Source organism: Cibotium barometz, chromosome 40, assembly GCF_041138505.1.
Source record: "Cibotium barometz isolate CiBa-2024 chromosome 40, ASM4113850v1, whole genome shotgun sequence".
NCBI classification, from domain to species: Eukaryota; Viridiplantae; Streptophyta; class Polypodiopsida; order Cyatheales; family Cibotiaceae; genus Cibotium; species Cibotium barometz.
Window position 1 is genome coordinate 6597108 of NC_141085.1, and position 23209 is coordinate 6620316.

A 23209-nucleotide genomic window follows, 5' to 3' on the forward strand; every position below is an offset into this window, starting at 1 on the left:
TATGGTGATAACTAGTTTGAAAGTCAATCTTCGTAAAACAAGAAGCTCTCTTCAACCTATCAATCAAATCATCAGCTCTGGGATGTGGATATCTATTCTTGATTGTAACTTTATTCAACTTTTTATAATTGACACACATTCTTCAACTTCCCTCCTTGTGCTTCAGAAGTACTAGTGCCTCCCAAGGAGATTTACTCTTACGAATTTGTCTTATCCTGAGATATTTTGACAACTGTCGTGAGCAATCTCATCCTCTTCCAGCTGGCTCATCCTGTAAGGTGCAATGCTCACACACTGAGACCTTGGAACTAAATCACAAGGTCCTAAATCAATCTTATGATCAACCGATCGATGGGACAAAAGATGATGAGGCAACTCACCTTGGAAAACTAGGACAAACTTTGCCTTGATGTTTTCTAAAGCTTGTGTCTCCCATACATTAAGACTAACTGAATTAAACTCACAATTAGCATCAGATGACATGGTACCTAGAACACACTGAAACACTTCACAACTAGAATCCTTTATTATATTACAAAGTTCAACTAAGTTTACAAGTGTAGTGGATGGGATATCAAAATTGCCTTGTAGTCAGAATTGGACATCGTCCATGACGAAAGATAGCTTATGACCCTTCCAATCTATACGTACATCCTGATTATGAAACCACTCTTTTGTATAATAACATCTACTCTATCAAAAATCGTAATCATGAAATCTAGTGGCTCCAAGTACTTATATGTAGTTATAAGCAACTGAAACACCTATGGATCCCAAAACTGTGCCCGACAACATGTCGACACGATATCTGTGATCACTTGGCTACGTCTCCACTTCCACCTCCTCCACAAGCTTGGCATTCAAAGTTGTGAGAACTCCCAAGGTTAAAAGGAATGTGCACAATTTTCCCCACGATTGACCCACACATCCGGATTAGGTCTGTATGATTGAAAACTTTCATATTAAAGCTACAATTCTTGCAAAAAATCTGATCTGAAACAATAGTATCTACGGAAGTAATCTAAGCTTTAACATCGATCCTTTGACTTTGACTTGCTCTTCAAGTGTGGGCAGTTCGACCTCACGTGCCCTTGCTGACAACAAGTGAAGCACTGACCCTCCTTAATGAACTGAAGAGTCTGCTCCACTTTCTTTGATTTCTTCAAACTAGGGTAACCAGTAGTCTGTGATTGACTATGGGTCTCTCTAAAAGGCATATTCTTCATTTCAAAGGTTTTAAACTTGGACACAATGTCATACTCATTCTCGGCCTACAAGGATTGTTCTCGGAAAACCCTCTCAAAACCCACCCATGTCGTGGGTTTTACTCATAACTCTTTCCACCAGGTACGGGCTTTTCCTGTCAAGAATCCCTATACCATTTATATCATTTTATCCTTGGAGAAAGGATGGAACTCAAAGTCCAAACTTGCCACGAGTCAACTATCTTCTGAGTCTTCTGTTTCCTCTCCCCCATATAGGGTAAAGCTATCCCAGCTCCCCCTTACGTCATCAAACCCACCAAAGTTGCTTGCATAACAACAATGGTGTTGGTTAGGTTCGCAATTTGTTGCTCTAGCAAGTTCATCCTTGCCTCAAAATCAACCTTAGTGACAACGTCATCGACCGTCACATGGTATCCTGATGGTCGTCTTGTCGGGTTGAACATTCTCGTCCATCCCACGATCATTATGTACTTCATCAGCAATAACAAATCCAAGATAATTTGTTGCTGCTCAAGGAAAACTCACGTTTCGAGATGAAGTATTGCTAAAATCCCATTCGTCCACGAACTCAAGTACCAATCCTCCTCTTGGAAGCTGGCACATTCAGCCCTCTTTACCAAGGAGATGGACTTTTGAATGTGGAGAAATCATAAGCAAACCCTCCCTTTTATACAAAAAAACCAAGGAGTTTAATTGCTTTTGAGTTTTTCTCAAAAAAAAACTAAAGTGCCTTTCAGTTTTAATTAAAAAAACTCCCGTGCTATTATTATTGACTTATAGCTTTCCCGTTTATTAAAAGCGAAAAAGCCATCGCTTAGTGAAGATGCTGCTATTTTCTCTAAATCTGCAGGCCTGTTTTTTTCATGTGCGCATGCTTTTTTTTCTGCAGGCTGCTATCAACCATCTGCAGTCCCTGGTTTGCTCATGTCTGTTCCTGCTCACCCCCCTGCTGTGAGCTAATAATGGCTGCCCACGATGAGCCACCTGCCCAGGGCTGGCTGCTGTGCAGGCTCAGCTGGCCTGGCTGCTGCACACAGCAGCCGCCTAGGGTGGTCTTCCTTGGCTTCCCTTAGGCTGGCCATCATCCCCCATGCCATCAAACCTTTAGCTGCCTTCAGGCCTCAACGGGTACTCACTACAGCCTAACACAACAATCAGCGATCTACTTTTCCTTCATCCCCTCTCACACATGGCTTCATATACAATCCTTGACGCCAATAAAACCTTGTACGACTTCAGTAGAGCAATCCTTGAGAGGAATACCGAGGAACTCCGACATCTATGATGCCTAGACCATAGTCACTAGAAACGAGAAACGAGAACAGAAACGTTCGAGGAATGGAAATGGAGAAACAAATTTTTAGGGGTGTAAACTGTTGTTTCCTCGCACTTGGGAAACGAGAAACGGGCATGGAAATGGATGGGGTCCTGAAATAGAGAAACACATTTCTAGGGACTGAGACAACCGTTTCCTATGACTGCATACCTCTTCAACCTCTGCATTAGATACCAACCGTGAAGTCCTTCCCAAAATTTGCCCTTTACCAAATCATGAGGTAGCAGCAGGCTAACCCACCTCCCAACTGCCACCAGCATCCACCGATCTCCCCCGAGTCAAGGCTAGGGCTTCCTACACAATCCCACAGGCCTGGGTCTAACTCCCACATCCCATACCACCAAAGTCTGCCCATAGGCCTTTGACACACCAACCTAAGTACTCGCCATGTGCGTGGCATGAGAATGTTTGCTCTCCTGGTCCAAGCCAAACCTTCAATGGTGCATCCGCACAACTATGTCTCATAATAACCCAAGCTCTCACTTATATAGTGAACTATGCCATAAATAGCTAATTTGCCCCTAGCCATTATCAACCTGCTAATACCTAATCCCGGGGCCCCCTAACCCTGCTAGATTAGCTCCTGAATTCGTAGATTAGTGTCCAGGTACATAACATCCAACTCATAATTTCCCCAAGCAATTGTGCCCCTCCTATATGCACATGGCATAGTTCTTATTTCTAATTTGCTGGAGCGGTTGGAAGGACGATTGTATGCTTTGCTAACCTTATGTGATGGGAGGAATCACACAATGAAACTTTTATTTTTAATTTTTTGCAGAAAAGAAACTTCTTTAGGTATGAATAGACCATACAAAATCACGCCTAGACGCCGGAACAAAAATCCTAATCCCAAAATGTATGATGATCTCAACCAATCTGGAGCACAATGGTGCCAAGAGAGTCCTCTGGGGGTCGATGAGAAAAAGACATCATTCCCTCATGAAAACACTGCACTTTGCTTGTGTAGATCTGAATGGTTCATGTACATGAGCCCATGTGGCTCATAAGAGTGTGAATAATATCTCCCCATAGAGTACAAAATGCACTGAGTGTTATATATCTGAACGCCCACTATAGTCTATGTGCATCTAGCCCTTCAAATTTGTCAAGCTGTGATACTGGCAATTATCTCCCAAGTAGTATCAATCCGCTACTTTGTATGAGGTATATCTCACGGTGAATCTTGCATTATGATCTTGATCATTTCCTCGCTGTTGCATCGACACAGTCTTTCATATATAGACGCAATGCAATTAAGATGATCACATCATACCTCTATCTTGGAGTGACTTTCACTGTCCCTATCTTCACAATCCGACCACTTGTGGCCTTGGCCATTAGCTCTATATCCACACCATTTATCCATGTCCCATGTCATGGCCTTTGGCCCATACATCTTAAACTCATCAACATGGGTATTGAATCCACCATGTTACAAACCATCCCCACCCACAAAGTTTCATCCTCGAAACCATAGGATTAACCCTTTCACACATCATATGAGTGAAATTATCTCCATAGAACCCGTGTCAACAAATCACTCCCACATATAAGGAGAGTAATCCATGATCCAACTTGAATGTGTGAAAGCAAAACATCTTCATATGGCTGTAAACTGCATGTAATGCTCTCAAACCATCCCCCAACAAGCTCTCCATGATAGTATAGCCCATATGAAGCTCTCAACCCATGCTAATCCAATACCATCATGAAGAGGGCTATCCCAACAGCGAGTCCCAGAAAATTCCAACAAGTATACTCATTGCTTTCAAGCATCATTGCTCTTCCCCAAATGCATCCAGCAACCCTTGATATCCCTTCCAGCATTGAGGCCGGTTACCATGAAGCTTCTTCATTGAGCAATCCATGCCATTTGACAAGGGCTTCCACAATAGTTCGGCTGCGAAGTACCCTCTTTCTCATGCCCAATATTTCTCAGGTACATATTCAATCAATATATATATATATATATACCTAGATGAATCCACGAACATGCCCAAATTCACCTTTTAGAAAAGTGCATGTTATATACTAATGGTAGTCAACCCACAAGACTATATAACTATCAACTCCATTATGCATAGTATGGACTAGATACTACGACATCCCTACTGACGTCATCAGTGCCCAATAGTGGGTGTAGAACTCTATATCAAGATATGCTCTCACACATTCACAATGCAAAATCTTCATGTCCGCTAATACGGCTGAATTATATACTTAGATGAATCCAAGAACATGCCCAAATTCACCTTTTAAAAACGTGCATGTTATATACTCATGGTAGTCAACCCACAAGACTATATAACTATCAACTCCATTATGCATAGTATGGACTAGATACTACGACATCCCCACTACCGTCATCAGTGCCCAATAATGGATGTAGAACTCTATATCAAGATATGCTCTCACACAAGCACACACACACACACACAAGAGCATATATTCACACAAAGTCCTTCATATTGAGTTTCTGTCAAACCTCCGAAGATGTAGGGCAAACTCAACCATAATGAACTTGGGGATCCTTAAAAACATGCAATCTCCTCCTTGAGACTCCAAAGGCAACTATGGGCATCAGCATAATGCTTCATTCTCACTTGAGCTTGCTTCATGTTTGCCTTGCATTGTTGGAGAAGATTATGCATTCTCTACCCTTCCTCTTTTACATTTGGATTCACTCCTTGCTTGACAACCATCATAGGTGCATTCACCATGTAGCCATATAATGCCTCAAAAGACGACATGCCAATATTCTCATGATAAGTACTATTGTACGCAAACTCGGCTAGAGCAAACAATTAATTCCACACACTTTCATTGTCATGGTGATGTCATTTCTTGGAGCTCATGCTTCTATGGTTGATTCATGGCAAACTTCCCATGTTTAGATGGCTACTCTCTATGACGAGCAGCACATGCTAATGAGTTGAACCTTAGATCCCCTTCATTGCAATGTGCATAGTTGGAGAGAGGATGGTATGAGCCGACTGTTGAACCATACGCAAGATGCCTAGTTTGTGCTTGGCTATGGTTACAGATGATTAGCATACTACGCTTTGCAAACCCTTGTTGCTTCTTATGATGGTAGCGTGCAAACACATAACTGCCAAGCCACTAGTCATGCAATTGCAGCAAAGAACAAAAATGCCACCCGCCTATATCTCAACTGAGACTTCTCTCAGTGTTGCTTACTTTCTCGATCGTAAGGTGGGAAGAATCCATAGGCGGGAAGGATGCACTTTAGCTTTGTGGGACGATGTTTTTTATCGTTTTATTATATTTTTTGTCATGTAGCCTCATGGACACCTTGGTTGCGTGGTCCTTAGTGGATGATTTGGATCACCTCGGCCAACCGCAGGGGGAGCATCGAGTGTAGATCTGCATGAGCTTGACAAAGACAAAGGAGATTGAGAAGATAGAAGCAATTGAAAAGTCATACTTTGATTTGTATATAACAATTCGGGCAGATATCGAGGTAAGAACTCACATTTTGAGAGGAGAACCAATAATGCTCCTTCAGAGAGTGGTTGTTGGCACGCCAACTACCATGGGACTTCTATCACTCCATGAGACGAAGGAGAGGATCTAGGAGGTTCTCGATCCCTAGTGTAACGATTGGAACATTCGTTTTGAGTTCCAGGTTTTTCTAGATGTCCCCAAGATTCAAATGATGAGGAGCCTCTTAGGGGAAACTAACCCACTATTTGGGAGGATTTTGAGATGTGGATTTGCGATGATTTCTTCCAATGGGAGATAGTTGAGTCTGAGATTCATAGGAAACTCTTTGACTCTAAGATGCAAGATAGGTGGTATCTTTTGATACTTATTCAATGACGTGAATGATACAGGGGTTGTATGGATCCTTGTGATTGTAGACTACTTGGTCGATACCAAGGGTTGTCGAGAGGGATTGATAGCGTGACAATGGATAGTGATGTGCACTTTTTAGGCCGATTCTAGCATGATGGTCATCGTTGTCCTAATTCACGGATAATGTCAGTTACTCTTGGATAGATTCTCCGTGACCATGTTAGATACCAATCTACAACCATCAATGTTTACTTCCATCACAACCCAGGTTTGTCATAGCCAAGTGTTGGTGACTAGTGAAAAGTGACAATTAGTAGTTGCTATTACTTTACAATATGAGATCTTGCTTGTTTTTTTGAGATCACCAATTGTAACCTTAGTTCCATCATCAAGTTGCACGGATCTTATCTGTTGTGTACTATTGGATCATGGAAGTCATTGGGCACATTTTTCTTGAAGTACACAAATCCCGAGGAGAGATTTGAGCATCCTCTCATAGAGCTTTACAACTGTACACCCAGATTTTAGTGTCGATTCATTTTTTCATGGTTCTTCTTGTGATTCTAATGAGTCCAAGCCATGGAGAGACCAGACTACTATCAAGACCAATCCACTAATGTGATAGGATACACTCATTTGATTTCTCTATGATCACATGAGATAGCTTTACAGTTATCAGCATGTGGAGGTTGGGCCATAGTGCTAGTCCTTGAGATGCAGTAGTTTTACCCTATTTTACTAGTAATTCCTATTGCATATTTTAGAGTTAGTAGGTATGCACACACTCTTTAGGTGTAAACAAACTCTATTAGGTTTTGGTCAAAAGGTAACACATGATGCCTATAAAAGCATGTACTTGGGGTGTTTCTATTAACATGGAGTATCATTTGAGTTGTGCAATCTTTCTCTCTTGAGCTTTGTCACATCTCTCTCTCTCTCACTATCTATCTCTCCCCCCACCCACACTTACCATGGCTAGTAGTTTCTTGGGTCTTTTGATCGACATTCAAATAGAAGTTTGGTTGTATGAAGAATGAGACTAGGAAGAAATTGATCACTTTAATTTGGTTTTAAAAGTTTAAAGAATGTCTTATATGGAGTATATCCCGGTGAGCGACTTAGGACTGTGGGACACTCGTACAAGTCACCAAAAGAAGATTCGTCACATGCAAACAATGCCGAACCATCTATGTTGGCAATGAAGCAACAAATCGATGAAGTCGTCATATGCGGATCATCTGGACCATATATCCTCATCAAAATAGCGCCTCAAATGACTAGGCAACAAAGCCGCAAGCTCGAACATCCAACAATGGCATGAATATGCCGCCTCATCATAGCATCAAGTCTACAAAACTGAGGATATAGAGGTCTAAGCCTTGAAGTACCAAAAGTATATGTGAAATCAACGAAAGATATGTGAACCACGACATAAAATGGCAACTCAAAATATCAATCGCAGAGCCATGAAGTCGATGCATGAGCAACACTCCTAAGATCAAGATATGAGATGATAATAAAGTGATGTCAATGATGATGTGAACTTGCACCACGGCGATCAATTAAAGGGTAATAGTAGTAGGAATAACCCATTGAGACTACCCAAATAGTACACCCCAAAACAAGATGCACAACACGTGTGAAAAAAAACTAACAATGAGTAGGGAACTCATACCGCGTGTGAACAAGCCCAAACAATGCGCCAATGTGTGTGAACAAGCCCACAATAAAACACGAGCTATGTGAACACCCTCTACAATCTTAACTATGTCAACACATTTCAATGCATCCAAGTGAAAATAAAACCCCCACAACACACAACAGCTATGCTGCGTATGAACACCTCACAATCACTGCATATACGCTCCCATTACAATGCATGTGAAACCTCACGTAGCATATGAATGGTCGAAATAGTGTGAAGTGGCCAAAGTGTAAATGGGACACCCAAAGCTTGAAAGGATGGAAAAAGGAAGGTGGAAACTCAAGCATTTGAAGGAGATCTTGATTGATGTACTGGAGGCTATAAATCTTGCCGGGCTCGACCAAGTTTATCTGTTTGTTGCTTCAAGAAACAAGGTATATTTCAAGCATTGTGCCAAAAGCTCGAAGAAATCGGGATCCAAGATGCCAACGCTCTGTGCTACTGCTTGCTAAGTTGAAAACTGCAATGCACCAAGATGCTAACACTCTGCACTGCTGCTGAGAGCTTTTGCAAAGCTTAGTGATGCTTCAGAAGGACAAGGTGAAGAACAAAGAGTTGGTTCTCAAACTTTGCTGGCTCTTGAAGTTTGACCTTTTTCTAGAGCCTTGTCATCAAAGTTTCTGAAAACTCTGATGCATCTCCTTTGTTTTAACTTTTGCCCTATATTACCAATATAGATTTTGATGTTTCATGGCCATTGAACGTTTTTGCTTGATCCTTGCAACTTGACCTTTGCTCCCAAACTAATCTCTTAATTCCTCTACAATGACATCTAATGGACGCCCCGAGCACCGGTTGTGCACTGGTACTAACAATAGAAGAGTTGGGTTTAACTCCCAACAAGATATTGCAAGTTACACAAAACCTTGAAAAATCTTGTTAACTGCACCAAACTCTTGACCTCTACACACTTGTCTTTACAACTCAATACTGCACTCTTAATTTATTGTTAGCACTTGATGATCTGCTTCTTTGATTTTGTCAATATACATCAAGATTAGTCACTAATCACAAGATCTTCACTAATAAGCTGTTGTTAATGACTTTTTTTATTAATAAGCTATCCAAACTGCTTTGATTTGTCAAGTTTCACCAAGATTAATCACTAATCACAAGAAAATCTTGAGAGATGTCAAGATTTCAAGAAAATCAAGAATTGCAGAAATTCAAGAAACACTACTCAGGAAGATTATCAAGAAATGCAGAAATGGTGAATAGCATAAACTCAAAAATTATTCAACATTAATCTCACTGCTAATCCTTTCAAAATGAAGAAAATCAAAATCTGAAAAACTGTGTAAAACTTAATCCATCGATGATTAAGTTTTAATCAATCTGTAATCAAAACATCAAGATCAAAGCCAAGAGCTCTGATACCAATGCAATGAAGAGAATCTAAGGTTGCAGTCATTGGCATGGAGTACACACGTGCTGCTCAATATAGACAGTAGCCACCTAAACATGGGAAGATAGCCATGAATCAGTCATAGAAGCATGAGCTCCAAGAAATGACATAATAGTCAAAAGATCATAATAGGTATCAAGAATCTATACTAGCTATTTACTAGCTGACTTATATAGCCACTTACCCTAAAATATGTCCACACTAGCCCATGCTCAATGCCTATGTGCCGCCTTCACCCCAATGTGTACATGTGCTAGTGGAAAATTAGTTTTGTTACACACACCCTGTAACTATTTGGCCCTCCTAGCTCTATTTCACATAATGAAATCCATGCCCGAACACCAGACATGTGGAAGAAGACATGGGAACGGGTTCCATAAGGATTGATTAAGAAAAAGCACCATTCTTGGTCAAAAAGCAAGAAAAAGCAAAAAGTCAAACAAGGTTGACCATGAGCCAAGGGCACCATTGGAAAGAGGAGACTAAGCCGGACCAAAAAGCTAAAAGCCACTTTCCCAAAAAGCAACTCTAGGGCCAAAAAGCAAGGCCTTGAAGTTGTAAAAGCACAAATCAAGAACTTTGGCTATTATTAATAATATTTTATAAAAAAGACAAAAGCAAAGCAAAAGCATTACTTTTTGGCAAAAAGCAAGGCTTCCCCAAGTATAAAATAAGTATGAGCCTCTCTTGAGCATCAAGTTGAAGAAGAACCTCTTCATCGCGTTGCCATCTTCGTTCAAGCGTAGAGATTATCTTCTTCATTATCTATGAATCAAATCATGGAGTTTTTCATCGCTACAGGCTGATTTCAAAGCGCCTCCAGCAACTGCAGTGCCATGCCACCATCTTTTCGTGCGACAGTTGTACGGACAAAAATCCTTTAAAAATCCAAAAACCCTAAAACTGCTCAAAAAATCCTAAAAACTGCTTTTTGGAGTTTTTTATCGCCCAAAAACCATTAAAACATGTTTTATATCAGTTTTCTTGCTTTTCTAGGGTTTTCATCATCGACAAGGCTATAGGAATTGTGGAGATTATTCATGGAATGAGTGAGTGGATTTAGAGCTTGGACATGGAAGTTGGGCATAGAGCTTGGACATGGAAGCTTAAACTTGCGCATAGACATAAAGAACTTGGACATAGAGCTTGGGCATGAAGCTTGGACATGAACACGGAACACAGAGCTTAGACTGGGATTTGGACTTGGATTTGGACTTGGACTTGGATTTGGATTCATTGGACTTGGGATCCATTGGATTTGGATATTGGATCTGGTCCTAGCCTAGTGAGAGATACTTATGGGTCATCCCCATGATGTGCTCGACATCAGAGATCTTGTGCGTCGACATCGACATCAACTTGGATATCCTACATCGGCATATTTGTTTGTTTTGTATTCATTGATTGTATTGATCCTGGCCAGCATGCCCGTGGATTGTTCCTGAATAAATTCCTGAAAGGGGGCGGGACCTGTTCCCCGCTCAATGTGGTGTACTGTGCAAGATCCCCATTCCCTTTTCTCTCTCCCCTCTCTCTTTATATTTTTATCTCTTGGACACATGGTTGAGTCTGTCACTGCACGCCCCGCTGGACTCACACCCACATAAGCCCGACCACTTGGGCTGCCTGCAGATAAACACATGCGACTAAACCTCATGGCTACACACAACTCTTGCATACAACCTTCTCACATGCACGCTTCCCTCTGTCAACCATACATACAAGATCACACCATGCAACACGCGTAACAAAAAATTCAACAAAAAACAAAAAAACCAACATAACATCAAGATCAAAATGCAGATAAAGTGCTAAGAGAAATACTTGGAAATCGACATATGCGCAAGACTTGACAAAGAGACACAAACCTTGCTTTTTCTACTTTTGTGATTTGAGTGGCTTCGATACCAATTGTAAGATCACCCTAAACACAAGCAACAAGATTAGTACCAAAAAGAAGGCGTGCAGTCTAGCTCACCTCCCAACCGTAGGTTTGCATCTGCAAACCACCCCCAAGCGAGGGGCTAAGGCTCACTCCCATCTACCAAGTCAATGATGGGAGTATCTCTCGTCTACACTGTCAACAATTGTCAACAATTCTTAAGTCCCTTATATAGCAACTATTGCTACTATGAATAACTATCTAGTCATAAATAGCCGATAACCTTGGATTCACTAATAATCCACCTTACCACCTGTATAAGCCTGTTTTTCCTACATGGCTTCACTGCATCTAGCTCGCCATATGTGCCAAGTTGCGATGCTACTACGAACGCCATGAGCCCGGACGCCACTGGTCCATAGATGGGGCCGTGACTGGTACTACCGAAATGCGGAGGTGAGAGACCTGAAGGGCTAGCCCCCCACCATCCTCCTCATAAGCCCTGACCAGATCAACCTCTGTGGCCCAAGCAACAATGCCCCATGTAGTGATCCGGGTCGAGGCCCTGCCCATCGTGAAGATGTAGAGAATCCGTAGCCAAACTTACTGAGCCTTCTAAAAATCCCAAAGACAATGTCGCTGAGACTCCTGAGGGTGGCCGCACCTAGGGCAAGCTGTTGGCCGACCTCCAACTATCAACTAAGGGTGATCCTTCGAGGCCGAAAACTGTCCCAGAGCCTCTTCCAAAAATCTCAAAGAAATGCAGGAAGATGCCCTGTGAGATGACTGCCAATGTGTTGCTGTTGCTGGGTTGCCATTGATCTCTAGCATCTGAAACCTACAACCTAGCCGCGCTGTATATGCAAAAAAGGGGGCATCCAGGGTCTGCTCCCAATTAGCGGGATCATGCCAAGTCCACTCTCCCAAGTCCCACTGTAGGCGCATGAGAGGTCGCACTCCCATTTGCATAGCCACCAGAATCTCTCCCTAGCCACCTTGGCCGACGAGGGATCTATGTGCCACTCATGTGCTTGAAATCCAATCACCCTCACCCTCTGTAAGGTGCATCCATTGAGATCCTACAATGGGGAGCTCGGATCTCTCTAATCTACCATGGGGACCAATAGAAAAAGTGCGCAGACCACTGGCCTCATCCCGTGGACTGCCATAACAATATCATGCCAAGTAAACACTCCTAGCCATAGTGGGGGGGGCAGGGGTCTGGGATAGGTGTCAACCACTCCTGAGGAATAGCAGAGTCGATATCGATGCTGAGCCTATCTCAACCCCGAATCCTTGCCAAACCTCTCTCCTAAACCTCTGAGGGTAACTAGTTGCCTATGTGCAAACCAATCTCCAAGGGACCTGGCAAGCTCAATGCACCTCAAGATACATGAGGTCGGACCCCTAGCATATGGCCACTGGGTAAACGGATCAAGGGGTTCTAGATCAATGGCTGTCGAAGACGCTCCTCTGAAGCAACCGGAGCTAGCTGTCGAAGGGCCAGCTTGAGGTGCTCCCAAGCTCGGAGTGAGCTGGCTGCAAATCCGTCCTCAAAGCAAGGCTAAATCCAGAAGTCTGCATCTCTGTGAAGATCCATCTAGTACTTTGCGGCCAAGGGCCCCCTAGACTCGAAGTACGGGCTAAAATCCGGGCCAAGGGGAAGTCCTTCCAAGGCTCACCACCAAGAAGGAATCCTTTCACAATCAGCTTGCCCGATAGGGCACAGCTCCGAATCGCAGGGTCAATGATGCCTAGGCCCCCTCTACGTCACAGCTGAATGATTACTCTCCAAGCCACCTTGGCCCTGGCAGGCCTCCAGTCACTGCCAACCCATATGAAATTCCGGATCAACCACTGCACCTGACCAATACATGCTCAGGAGAGAAGGCCCGAGAGGAAGTAATGTACCACATGGTGGCAAGAAGAACCTGGATCGCCACCACCACACTACCAGCAAGAGAGAGCCTCGTAGAGCTCCAATACAAAAGCTTCTACTGAAAGCTCAGAAGAAGAGGGGCAGGCTGCTGCTCCAAAAAAAAGAGTGACAAAAGATCTCGATTGCCTCAAAAAATTGCTAGAGATTCCCCACATCTCCAGATAGGTAAGCTGCTTTATCATCTCCAAACAAAAAGTCCAGCAACTCTTCAGTACGAAGAAGTACGAAGAGGGAGATGTACTCCCTAGAGCCCCATCTCCTGAGCTGAGAGAAAACTTCTCATGGCCTCACCGACAAATGAGAAAAGATAAGGTGCCAACCTCCTTAGGAATCAAGTGTATCAAACCCTCTGAAAGCCTCTCTGGCATGGCACCTCTGGTCATAATCTCATTGAAGGTAGCTCGGAGGCCACCTTCCATGAGGTCCCAATGACAAAGAAAGAAAGAGACTAGAAGCCTGTCCGCCCCCGGGCATTTGCCCCTAGGAAAAGCCGTCAGTGTCTCTACTAGCTCCTCAGCAGTGAACGGAGTCAATAAGAAGGATCGAAGAGTGGGGGGGAGCGCCTCTCTCGTGTGCCGCCAGACCCTCTCGCATGCATCCATCACCTCTAGAGATAATTGGGCACTAGTGAGAAGGGATCGGAAAAAATCCATGGCAATGGCTCTCACATGGGGGAATCAGAAACAATAGCTCCATCTTGGCCGCACAACCTGTGAATGCCATCTCTCCTCGTGCAGAGACCGGCTATCTCAAAGAAATCCCCCGTGACTTTATCGTCACGTACCCACCTGCAGAATCCATCAGCAGCATTTGGTTCGACATCATTCATACCGGGAAAGTTGCAAGGAGGCTCTGACTGCATGTGAAAGCGGCAGGAAGCTTTTTTGAGGCTCTGGCAGTCTCGCCCTTTTCTCACCAGCAATAGAGGTGGCGATCCCACTTGGCACTACAAGGCACCACTGTGGTTATACCCCCCCCCCTCCCCCTGTATGAGATAGCCTCCCCCTCATAGAGCGACCAGCCGGAGGGGAAGTGCATCTTTCTCCTTTTGATTACTTGATCCCCACCCTGTACATATGTATCTAGCCCTTGATGGCTGTATCTAGCCCTTGATGGCTGTATTTAGCCCATTGCGGCTGTTTTTCACTAACTAATAGAAGGATCTTTTTCCCGGAAAAAAAATAATCTCAAGGTCCCCCTAACTTTGCAAGATTAGACCATAATCCGGAGGATTAGTATAAGGTACATAACAGAAATCCTTACACCCTGTTGTAAAGAGGTCAAACATTGTCCATGTTGCCTAGTTATGGAGCATTAGCTGACTGCTAGGCTGCTCTTGTGCTGAATGACCAAAATAGGATCGGGAAGGCTCTCATGTAGACCAAAAATAACCCCCTACTACTAGTCAGCCTGCATCCAACCAAGACTGGGCGTTCGCACAATGGGTTACCCAGCTTCCTAGAACCTGTGTTAGGCTGATGGTAAGAGGCCCCTTTTGCCGGCTGGAACAGGCTCAATATGCATGGCACCCTTCGCAGAGCCTACTCTCCCGTTATCCTCAAAATCCCAATATATGCTGTGACTACAGACTGTGGGTCATACTTACTTGCCACTATGATAGCTGTCACAGCCTGTGGATCATACTAACCTGCCACTATGATAGCTGCAATACAATTTTTGAAATGAAAACAACACTGTATGATACAACGAATATACGAAAAATAACTGGATGTCATTAAATTTTCATGTCATGCCCAAATCAAAAATGATCAACATAGAGAGTAGTCTGAAAGAAAATAGAACACTCTTCAAATGAACTCTCAGGTCCTCACTTGGAGCAATCTGTGTCCTCCCTGCATCTATTGTTATGTGTGATGCTACCTTCAAACTGGTTGCCTTCGCCTGCACGACATGACAAAAAATATATATATATATCGAATATAAAAGCTGCTCAATCAGTCATATAAGGGCAATAATCAATAAACCTTGTAGAGCTTCAACTAACCAGTTTCAAGCCCTGGACATGCATCATCAATGCAAATGACATATGTGACCATGAGTTGATAGAGTGACTTTCACACTTTGGAGACTACCAACAAACAGATTGTCCAATCCTATCCCCAACACATGAATTGATATCAGGGATTCGTGAATCCACTGGTTGCACCAATACCCCAGGTGCCTTGGGATTGTGCCTCTTGCACAACTTCTTTACCTTTACTAGTTCCAGGTAAGTTCTAATTTCGTTGGCACGGAGTCAGGTACAACTGAGAATTCACGAGCTTTGTCAATAAGCTCAACCGTGACTTGCTTGATTTCAGGTTCTTCACAAGGAAGATACCTGTTCTCCCAAACATCTTTGGGTTTACAGTCCAAATAGAGTTGATTCAAAAGACCCAACATGCGCTGGAAAGTGTTTTTTTTCCCCGGGAAAAAGATCCTTCAAATAGTTAAAGAGAAAACAGCCACAAAGGGCCAAGTACAACCACGAAGGGCTAAATACAAACTTGCCTCATATAAGGGCGGGAAACAAGTGATCATAAGGGGGAGAGATGCTTCTCCTCCGGCTGGCCGCTCTATGAGGAGAAGGCTATCTCATACAAGAGGAGGGGAGGGAAACAACCACACAGGTGGTCTGTAGTGCCAAATGGGGTCACCGCCTCTATCTGTGAGGAAAGGGCCAAGCCTCCAAAGTCTCAAGAAGGCTTCCCGCTGCTTCCGCATGCGGTCAGAACCTACCTACAGCTTCCCCCACTAACCACGGAGGGTGTGAATGATGCTCTGGATGGTCTCAGCTGACGGAGTGTAGGTACCATCGATGGCCTCGCTACATCTAGCATGCCAGATGTGCCAGGCTGCTATGCTACTACAAATCTCCCAGCGTTGGCAAGAGCCTCGACGCCAAACACCTGCAAGTGGGGCTGTAACTGGCACTACTGCAATACGATGGTGGGAGACCTAAAGGGCATGGCCTCCCCTATCCTCCTCGTAAGTCCTGACCACTATAGCCTCAATGGCCCAAGCGACAGTACCCCAAGTGATAATCCGGGTCGATGCCCTGTCCATAGCAAATATGCGGAGAATCCGCTGCCAAATCTGTTGAGCCTTCGGGCAATCCCAAAGGCAATGTCCCTGAGACTCCTAGGGGTGGCCGCACCTCGGGCAAGCTGCCGACCGCCCTCCGATTGCCAGCCAAGTACCCACTGCCAGACTCCTGTGTGCCGTTAACAAGAGGAAGAAAGTGATCTTCCTCAACTGAAAGCTGTCCCAATGCCTCTTCCAGAAATCTGAAAGGAAGCGCTGTGATAGGCCTTGAGACTGCCAGTGTGCTGCTGTTCTTGATGTGCCATCTACCTCCGATATCCGGATCCTGCGGCGACCGAGCCTCACTGTTTATGCAAAGAAAGGGGCATCCAGAGTCTCCACCCGATCTGTGGGATCATGCCACGTCCACTCTCCAAGGTCCCACTGCAACCACGTGAGAGGTCGGCACTCCGAAATCCATAACCGCCAAAATCTCTCCCTGGCCACCTTGGTTGGTGCTAGATCTATGTGCCATGCACGTGCCCGAAAACCAATCACCCTCACCCTCTGGAAGTTGCAACCTCTGAAATCCTCCAAGGGGTGCTCTGATCTCTCTAATCTGCCATGTAATCCAATAGAAAAAGTGAGCAGAAAACTATCCTCATCTGCTCCATAGACTGCCACGAGAATATCGTGTCTGGTGAACACGCCTAGCCATATCGGGAGAGGGGGGGGATTCTTCTAGAATAGGAGTCAGCCACTCCGCAGGAATAGCTGAGTCAATGTCGATGCTGAGCCTGTCTCTAATCCGGATCCCTGTCAAGCCTCTCTCTTGCTCCTCGTGAGGTAACTGCCTGTGTGCAACCGAATCTCCAAGAGACCTAGCTAGTCCCATGCTCAAGGCGCCCCAGGATACGTGCGGTTGGGCCCCTAGCATATGGCCACTAGGTAAACGGATTAGGGGGTTCCACATCAAAGGTTGCCGAAGTTGCTCCTCTGAGGCCACTGGAACAATCTGTTTGAGGGCTGCCTGAGATGATCCCAAGCACAAAGTAGACTGGCTGCGAATCTGTCCTCAAAGACAGGGCTCGTATCTCTATGAAGATCCATCTAGTACTCAGAGGCCACGGGCCTCCAAGGCTCGGAGTGCGGGCTGAAATCCGGACCAAGAGGAAATCCTTCCAAGGCTCACCATCGGGTTGGAGTCCTCTGATAATCAACTTGCCCAATAGGACATGGCTCTGTATAGTTGGATCAATGAGACCTAGCCCCCCTCTGCTACGTCTGAATGATCACTCTCCATGCCACCTTGGCCCTTGCTGGCCTCCCATCACTTCCGGCCCACAAGAAGTTCCAGATCAAACGATGTACTTAGCCAATACAAGCCCGAGAAAAGGCCCAGCATGAGACGATGTACCACATAGTGGCAAGCAGTACTTGGTTCGCCACCACCACTCTGCCTGCTAGGGATAGCCTCACCGAAATCCATAAAGCTTCTTCCGAATACTTAGAAGAAGCAGAGCGAGCTACGGCTCGGGAGAGGTATCAATGCCAACCTGGCAACCAAGGTATCGCACTGGAGTGCCCCTCCAGATCCACTGGAAAGCCTCAACTGGTCACCAAGTCAGGGTGGGTGCCGAGCCTACCCAAAAACCACACAACTTGTGCCAGTTGATCTATGCTCCTGATGCACGACGGAAAATCTCTATCGCCTCCACGAATCTCTGGAGATTCCCAACATCTCCAGCAAGGTAGGTTGCTGTGTCATCTGCAACTCTGAGTCCAAATTCTCCTGTGTGCGGAGGGGAAGGCGCAATCCTTAAAGTTCGATCTCCTAGGCACAGAGAAAACTACTCATGGCCTCGGCAACAAATAGAAAGAGGTACGGTGCCGGAGAACAACCCTGTCAAACCGAGCGGGAAAGGGAGAATCTGTCACCTTGGACTCCCTAAATGAGAACCTAGCTGTGAGATGCTGAATAAACTCCTGAGACTCCGCGAATCCACTCCATGGGGAGTCCCATCCAGCTCATAGTGCCCTCTAGAAAGCTCCAATCCACCCTATCATAAGCTTTCTCAAAGTCAAGGAGTAGCACAATCAGGTCCTGCTGTCGCATCCTGGCCAAAGCTATCGCCTCCCAAAAGGTAAAGATGGTGTCTAAAATACTCCGATCCTGAACAAAACCAGTCTGAGTGTCATGGATTAAGTCTGGGAGGGAAGGCTGGAGTCGCTTACTGACAACCTTGGCCAAAATCTTGTAGGCCGTCCCTAGAGGGGTGATGGGTCTCCACTATCACATCTCCAATCTATCACCACCCTCCTTGGGAATCAAATGTATCAAGCCCTCTGTGAGCCTCTCTGGCATGGCACCTGTGAGCATAATCTCATTGAAGGCAGCGCGAAGGCCACCTTCCATGAGGTCCCAATGGCGAAGAAAGAAAGCAGCAAGAAGCCCATCCGCCCCAGGGCATTTGCCCTTGGGTAATACCTTCACCGCCTCCGCCAACTCCTCTGCATTGAAAGGGGTCGATAAAAAAGACCGAAGGGAGGGAGGAACCACCTCTCTCTTGTGTCTCCAGACTCTCTCACGCGCATCAATCACCTGGGGGGATAATGGGGCACCAGTGAGAAGCGACCGGAAGAAATCCATGGTGATGGCTCTCACCTGCGGGGGATCGGAAACAATAACTCCGTCCTAGCAACGTAGCCTGCGAATATCGTCTCTCCTCTTGTGAGAGCCGGCTATCTCAAAGAAGTCTCCAGTAACTCTGTCACCGGCCTATGTCTAGAATGAGGCCTTGGCATGGTATCTATGCTCCACCCTCCTCTTCTCAATGGACCAAATCTCCGGGCGGGCAACAACGATCTGACTCTCAATCCACGGGCTGTCCGGGGAACTCTCTTGAAGACGCTGTAAAGAGGCTAGGCCCCTCCTCAGACTCCTCTCCTGCTCTCGAAATCCCTCCAATCTCCTCTGGGCTGCCTCCTCTAAGCAAACACTAACCTTCCCAAGGCCCTCATCCAAAGTGCATGTTGCAGATCATGAGGAAAAGTGCAGACCCGCCCATATCTGCTCAATCCGGCTACAAATCTCAGGGTCCTGAATGAGGCTATCTGGAATCCTCAAGCTCGCATGTCTGTCATGCCTCCATGGGTCCTCTAGGGACATAATAACAGCGGCATGATCTGAAAATGTAGTGCCTACCGGAATACCAACCATGCCTCCACGGTTGCAAGCCCACTCGTCAACATAAAACCTGTCCTAGCGGGAAAGTGTTTACAAACCAATCAAGGCCCCAAAACCGAGTCCAAAGAGTTTTTTATAAACAATTACAAATAATTTGTGACTATGTCTCCACATCCATGAAAGCATTTTCAAAAAGGGACCTCTCTAGAACAAATGCATAAACAAGAATAAATGAGAATACACTCTCGACTTGATGTGTCATAATATGTTCATATAGGTTTCAAATTCAAATCCCAAAACAGCCAACTACACGTCAGAATTCTAGATGCATAAGCTAATTAAAAGCTAATTTTTTTTGCCATAAACACTTACCAAAACATGATTTTGATATGTAGACAGAATTTTGATGCAACTATGGATTTTCCACCCTAGGAAAGGTTTTCTACTATTGGGATTTCGGAGTTAGTTGCTGTGAACAGCCCTTATTAAGGTCTGGGTCAAAAGATGAGGCTTGATGCCTATTAAAGCATTGTAGATGCTCGAAGTATTATCATGATTCATTCATCATTGTGTTGTACACTCACTCTCTCCATTGTGCTCCCTCTCTCTCTCTCTTCGCTTCTCTCTTCCCACCCTTCGCTTCTCTCTCTTCGCCCCCTTTCTCTTCGCTTCTCTCTTCCCACCCGCCTTCTCTCTCTTCGCCCCCTTTCTCTTCACCCGCCTGTACCCCTGCGCCCCTTCCTCTTCGCTTCTCTCTCTCTACCTGCATTTCACCCGACTGTAGCTCTGCGCCCCTTTCCCCACCCAACCACCCACCCACCCACTGACCCACCTAGCCACCCTTGCTCAGGCCCCCAAGGCAGAAACATAACTCTCCCCTGCACCTGCAGCTGAGCATCTTGTAGGTCGCATTTTCTGAGTCTCCCCCAAAGGGGAGAGGGTACCCTTGAGGGGAGACTCGTTCCACCAACAGCCCTCTCCTTTATCAGCAGCAACACATGGAAAGTAAGAAGTCTTTTGCCTCAGTCACCGCTTCACGATTACCGCCCATTCCTCCACCCGTGAGCAAGCCGACACCATGGGAAGCCTACCTCATGCAAGAACTGAAGAAACTCCAGGGAGAATTAGCAGCACTGAAACACGAGACTATCAAGAAAGATGAACAAATCAACGAACTGAAAGTGCAAGTGCAAGCCGTGAAGACGAAGCAAGAGGAAGCACGAGAAGGACCCATACCTACAACACTACAAACAAAAACGACAAACCATGTTTCAAAGGTAAATTCAGTTAACTCAAGATTTTGTTAAAGAAGTCATATCAGCGGTCAAAGAAAAAGAATGAATGGAAAGTAACAAAAAGGTAATCAGAGTCGGTGATCTTCCTCAAGGCTGGGATAGGGCAGACATAGCTCAAGAGCTTCGAGAAGACTACATATTAGATACAGATGTACTTACAGCACAACTGAGCAAAGTAGTCCCCTTCGTGGACTTAGGAGACCCTATCTCTATTATAGTAAAGGGTACACAGGCAAAAGTCTCCTATATGGACAACAATGAGAAAATAGCAGTGATGAAGCAAACAAGGTCTCTCCAAGGGACAAAGGTATGGATAGCTGATGAACTCACCCCGCTACAACTCAAGAACAAATCGGCAAAGTGAATAAAGTTAAAGAAGCAAGAAAGAATGGCAAATGGGCAATATACAGAGGAGGACAAGCAATCATTAAAGAATTCCGTACCCCACCCCCTTCAAGAGCAAATCCATCCATGGATGAAATATAGCTATTTTTATTTTGAACCTCAATTTTGAACTAGATGCAATAGAACCCATTGTAACTTAAACTCTTAAGAGTCTTAAGAGTTCATTTTGAGTTATTTTTTTTCAGTTTTATGCCTCTTTGGTATCGATACCCAGAGTGGAATGTAAATGGATGTACCTGATCTGTCCCATAGGTCGGATTCGGCCTCCCGTGGACGTTAATATAACTCTCTCTCTCTCTCTCTCTCTCTCTCTCTCTCACCATGTAACCTCAACATGCTATCAAAGCAAGATTAAACCATCATCATGGCTATGTATTTTATGCTATTTTTGCCATCATGTGCTCTCTCTCTCTCTCTCTCTCTCTCTCTCTCTCTCTCTCTCAAGCACCGTATAATCTCAACGTGGTATCAGAGCAAGGTCGAACCATCATCATGGCTGCATTTTTTATACTGCTGCCGCCATCAGCATTATCATCATGGCTGCGTTTTTTGATGTTGTTGCCGCCACCAATACTACCACCGCCGCCATCATCATCATGGCTGCTGTGTTTTTTTGCGCAGCAGCCTCAGCCTCAGCCTCAGCCGTCATCCTAGTCTGAGACCTTCCTAGAATTGGATCAAACTCAATCAACATACCTAGATGCTTCTTCAAATCTTTCGACCAAAGGCTCCTCCAATCCACCAGAACAGGCCCCAGTTCCCAAGAGGAACAAGTTCTAACATGGCGAAGTCTTCGCTGGTAAAGATGTAAAAAGCTACCAATCTTTGACCCAAGTCCCTCCAAAAAAATTCCCAACATGCTTCCAATGTAGCTGAGACTCAACTGCCAGCTTTCTCTTCCTATCTCGATCTCCTCTCTTCCATAGAATCTATCCTCACGTAGATCCGCTTCAATGGAAGTGTAAGGTGGAGATCCATAAACGTGAACAACAGAGCTTGTCACAACAGAAGAAAACTCCCACCTCCTAATGAAGCTAGCATCTAGCCCCCCAAGTGAAAGATGAAAGAACGGACTAGGGCATTAACACGATCCCATCACTGTGCCTTTGCCTCCCGTTTCTTCCGAATAGAGGGTAATTCCCCTTCTTCCAACTCCGGCCGTGGAACCCCAACAACAATGAAATTAGCCAAGTCATAGGACTCCAAAACAGATTCCATCATTACCTTCCATATGGCATAGGTGTTCCCGTCCAAGTGACGGTCCACCGGGAACGTGGGGAGTGTTGGGATCTTCACATGCTTCTCAACCATCTCAAGCAAATCTGCCATCTCAAGGGTTCACAAGGTCTTGTGAAGGGAGGGTCGGTGGGAAAAAAGAAGAAGAGGTTGCAAATAGAATGCAAGGTAGCTGTCCAATGGTGATGGCCGCCTTCTACCCGATCTCCAAGTCCCGTACAGCCCAAACAATCTCCAAGTCCCATACAGCCCAAACAATCTCCAATCAACGTCTCAATCAACAAACCCTCGACGTCCCCCTGTCTCCAAGCTTCAAGACACTTGGGGCTCTGATACCATGTCTCGGAGCCTGGCTGAAAAGTCCTCTCCTTTATGCCTACAAACCTTCGACTTCACAACTTTATACACCAAACTAGACTTAGAAGACTTACGTGTAAGGATTAGATCCCTTATGACGAAAGTTTTTGCCTATAGATTAGAAAAAGATAGATGCAAGGCTTTATTAATAGAAAAGTCAGCTTTACTTTTTCTTGGTTAAAAAGTAAAAATCAAGATGTAGATCAGAGAAAGAAAAGATTCACCAAAATTGTAGACAAAGATGACATTTATACTTGGTTAGATTCTCTCCTAGATAACCTTTATATATCCTTAGGCGACTCTTTATTTAAGCAAGGAATTAGTATTCCCATGGGTACCAATTGTGACGTCTTTCTTGCTAATTTTTATCTTTTTACTTATGAGTTTGATTTT

At 44.8% G+C, this 23209-nt stretch overlaps 1 protein-coding gene across 4 annotated transcripts in view; it reads right to left on the minus strand.

The window, feature by feature from the left end:
* LOC147615143 (Peptidyl-tRNA hydrolase II (PTH2) family protein) overlaps positions 1 to 23209 on the minus strand; it is a 42865-nt gene that overhangs the window by 8636 nt on the left and 11020 nt on the right. For all 4 annotated transcript variants that reach the window (XM_086779136.1, XM_086779139.1, XM_086779137.1 and 1 more), the window contains exon 5: positions 15145 to 15214. In XM_086779136.1, coding sequence (XP_086635262.1) covers positions 15145 to 15214 — 70 coding nt within the window. The remainder of the gene's footprint in view (positions 1 to 15144; positions 15215 to 23209) is intronic.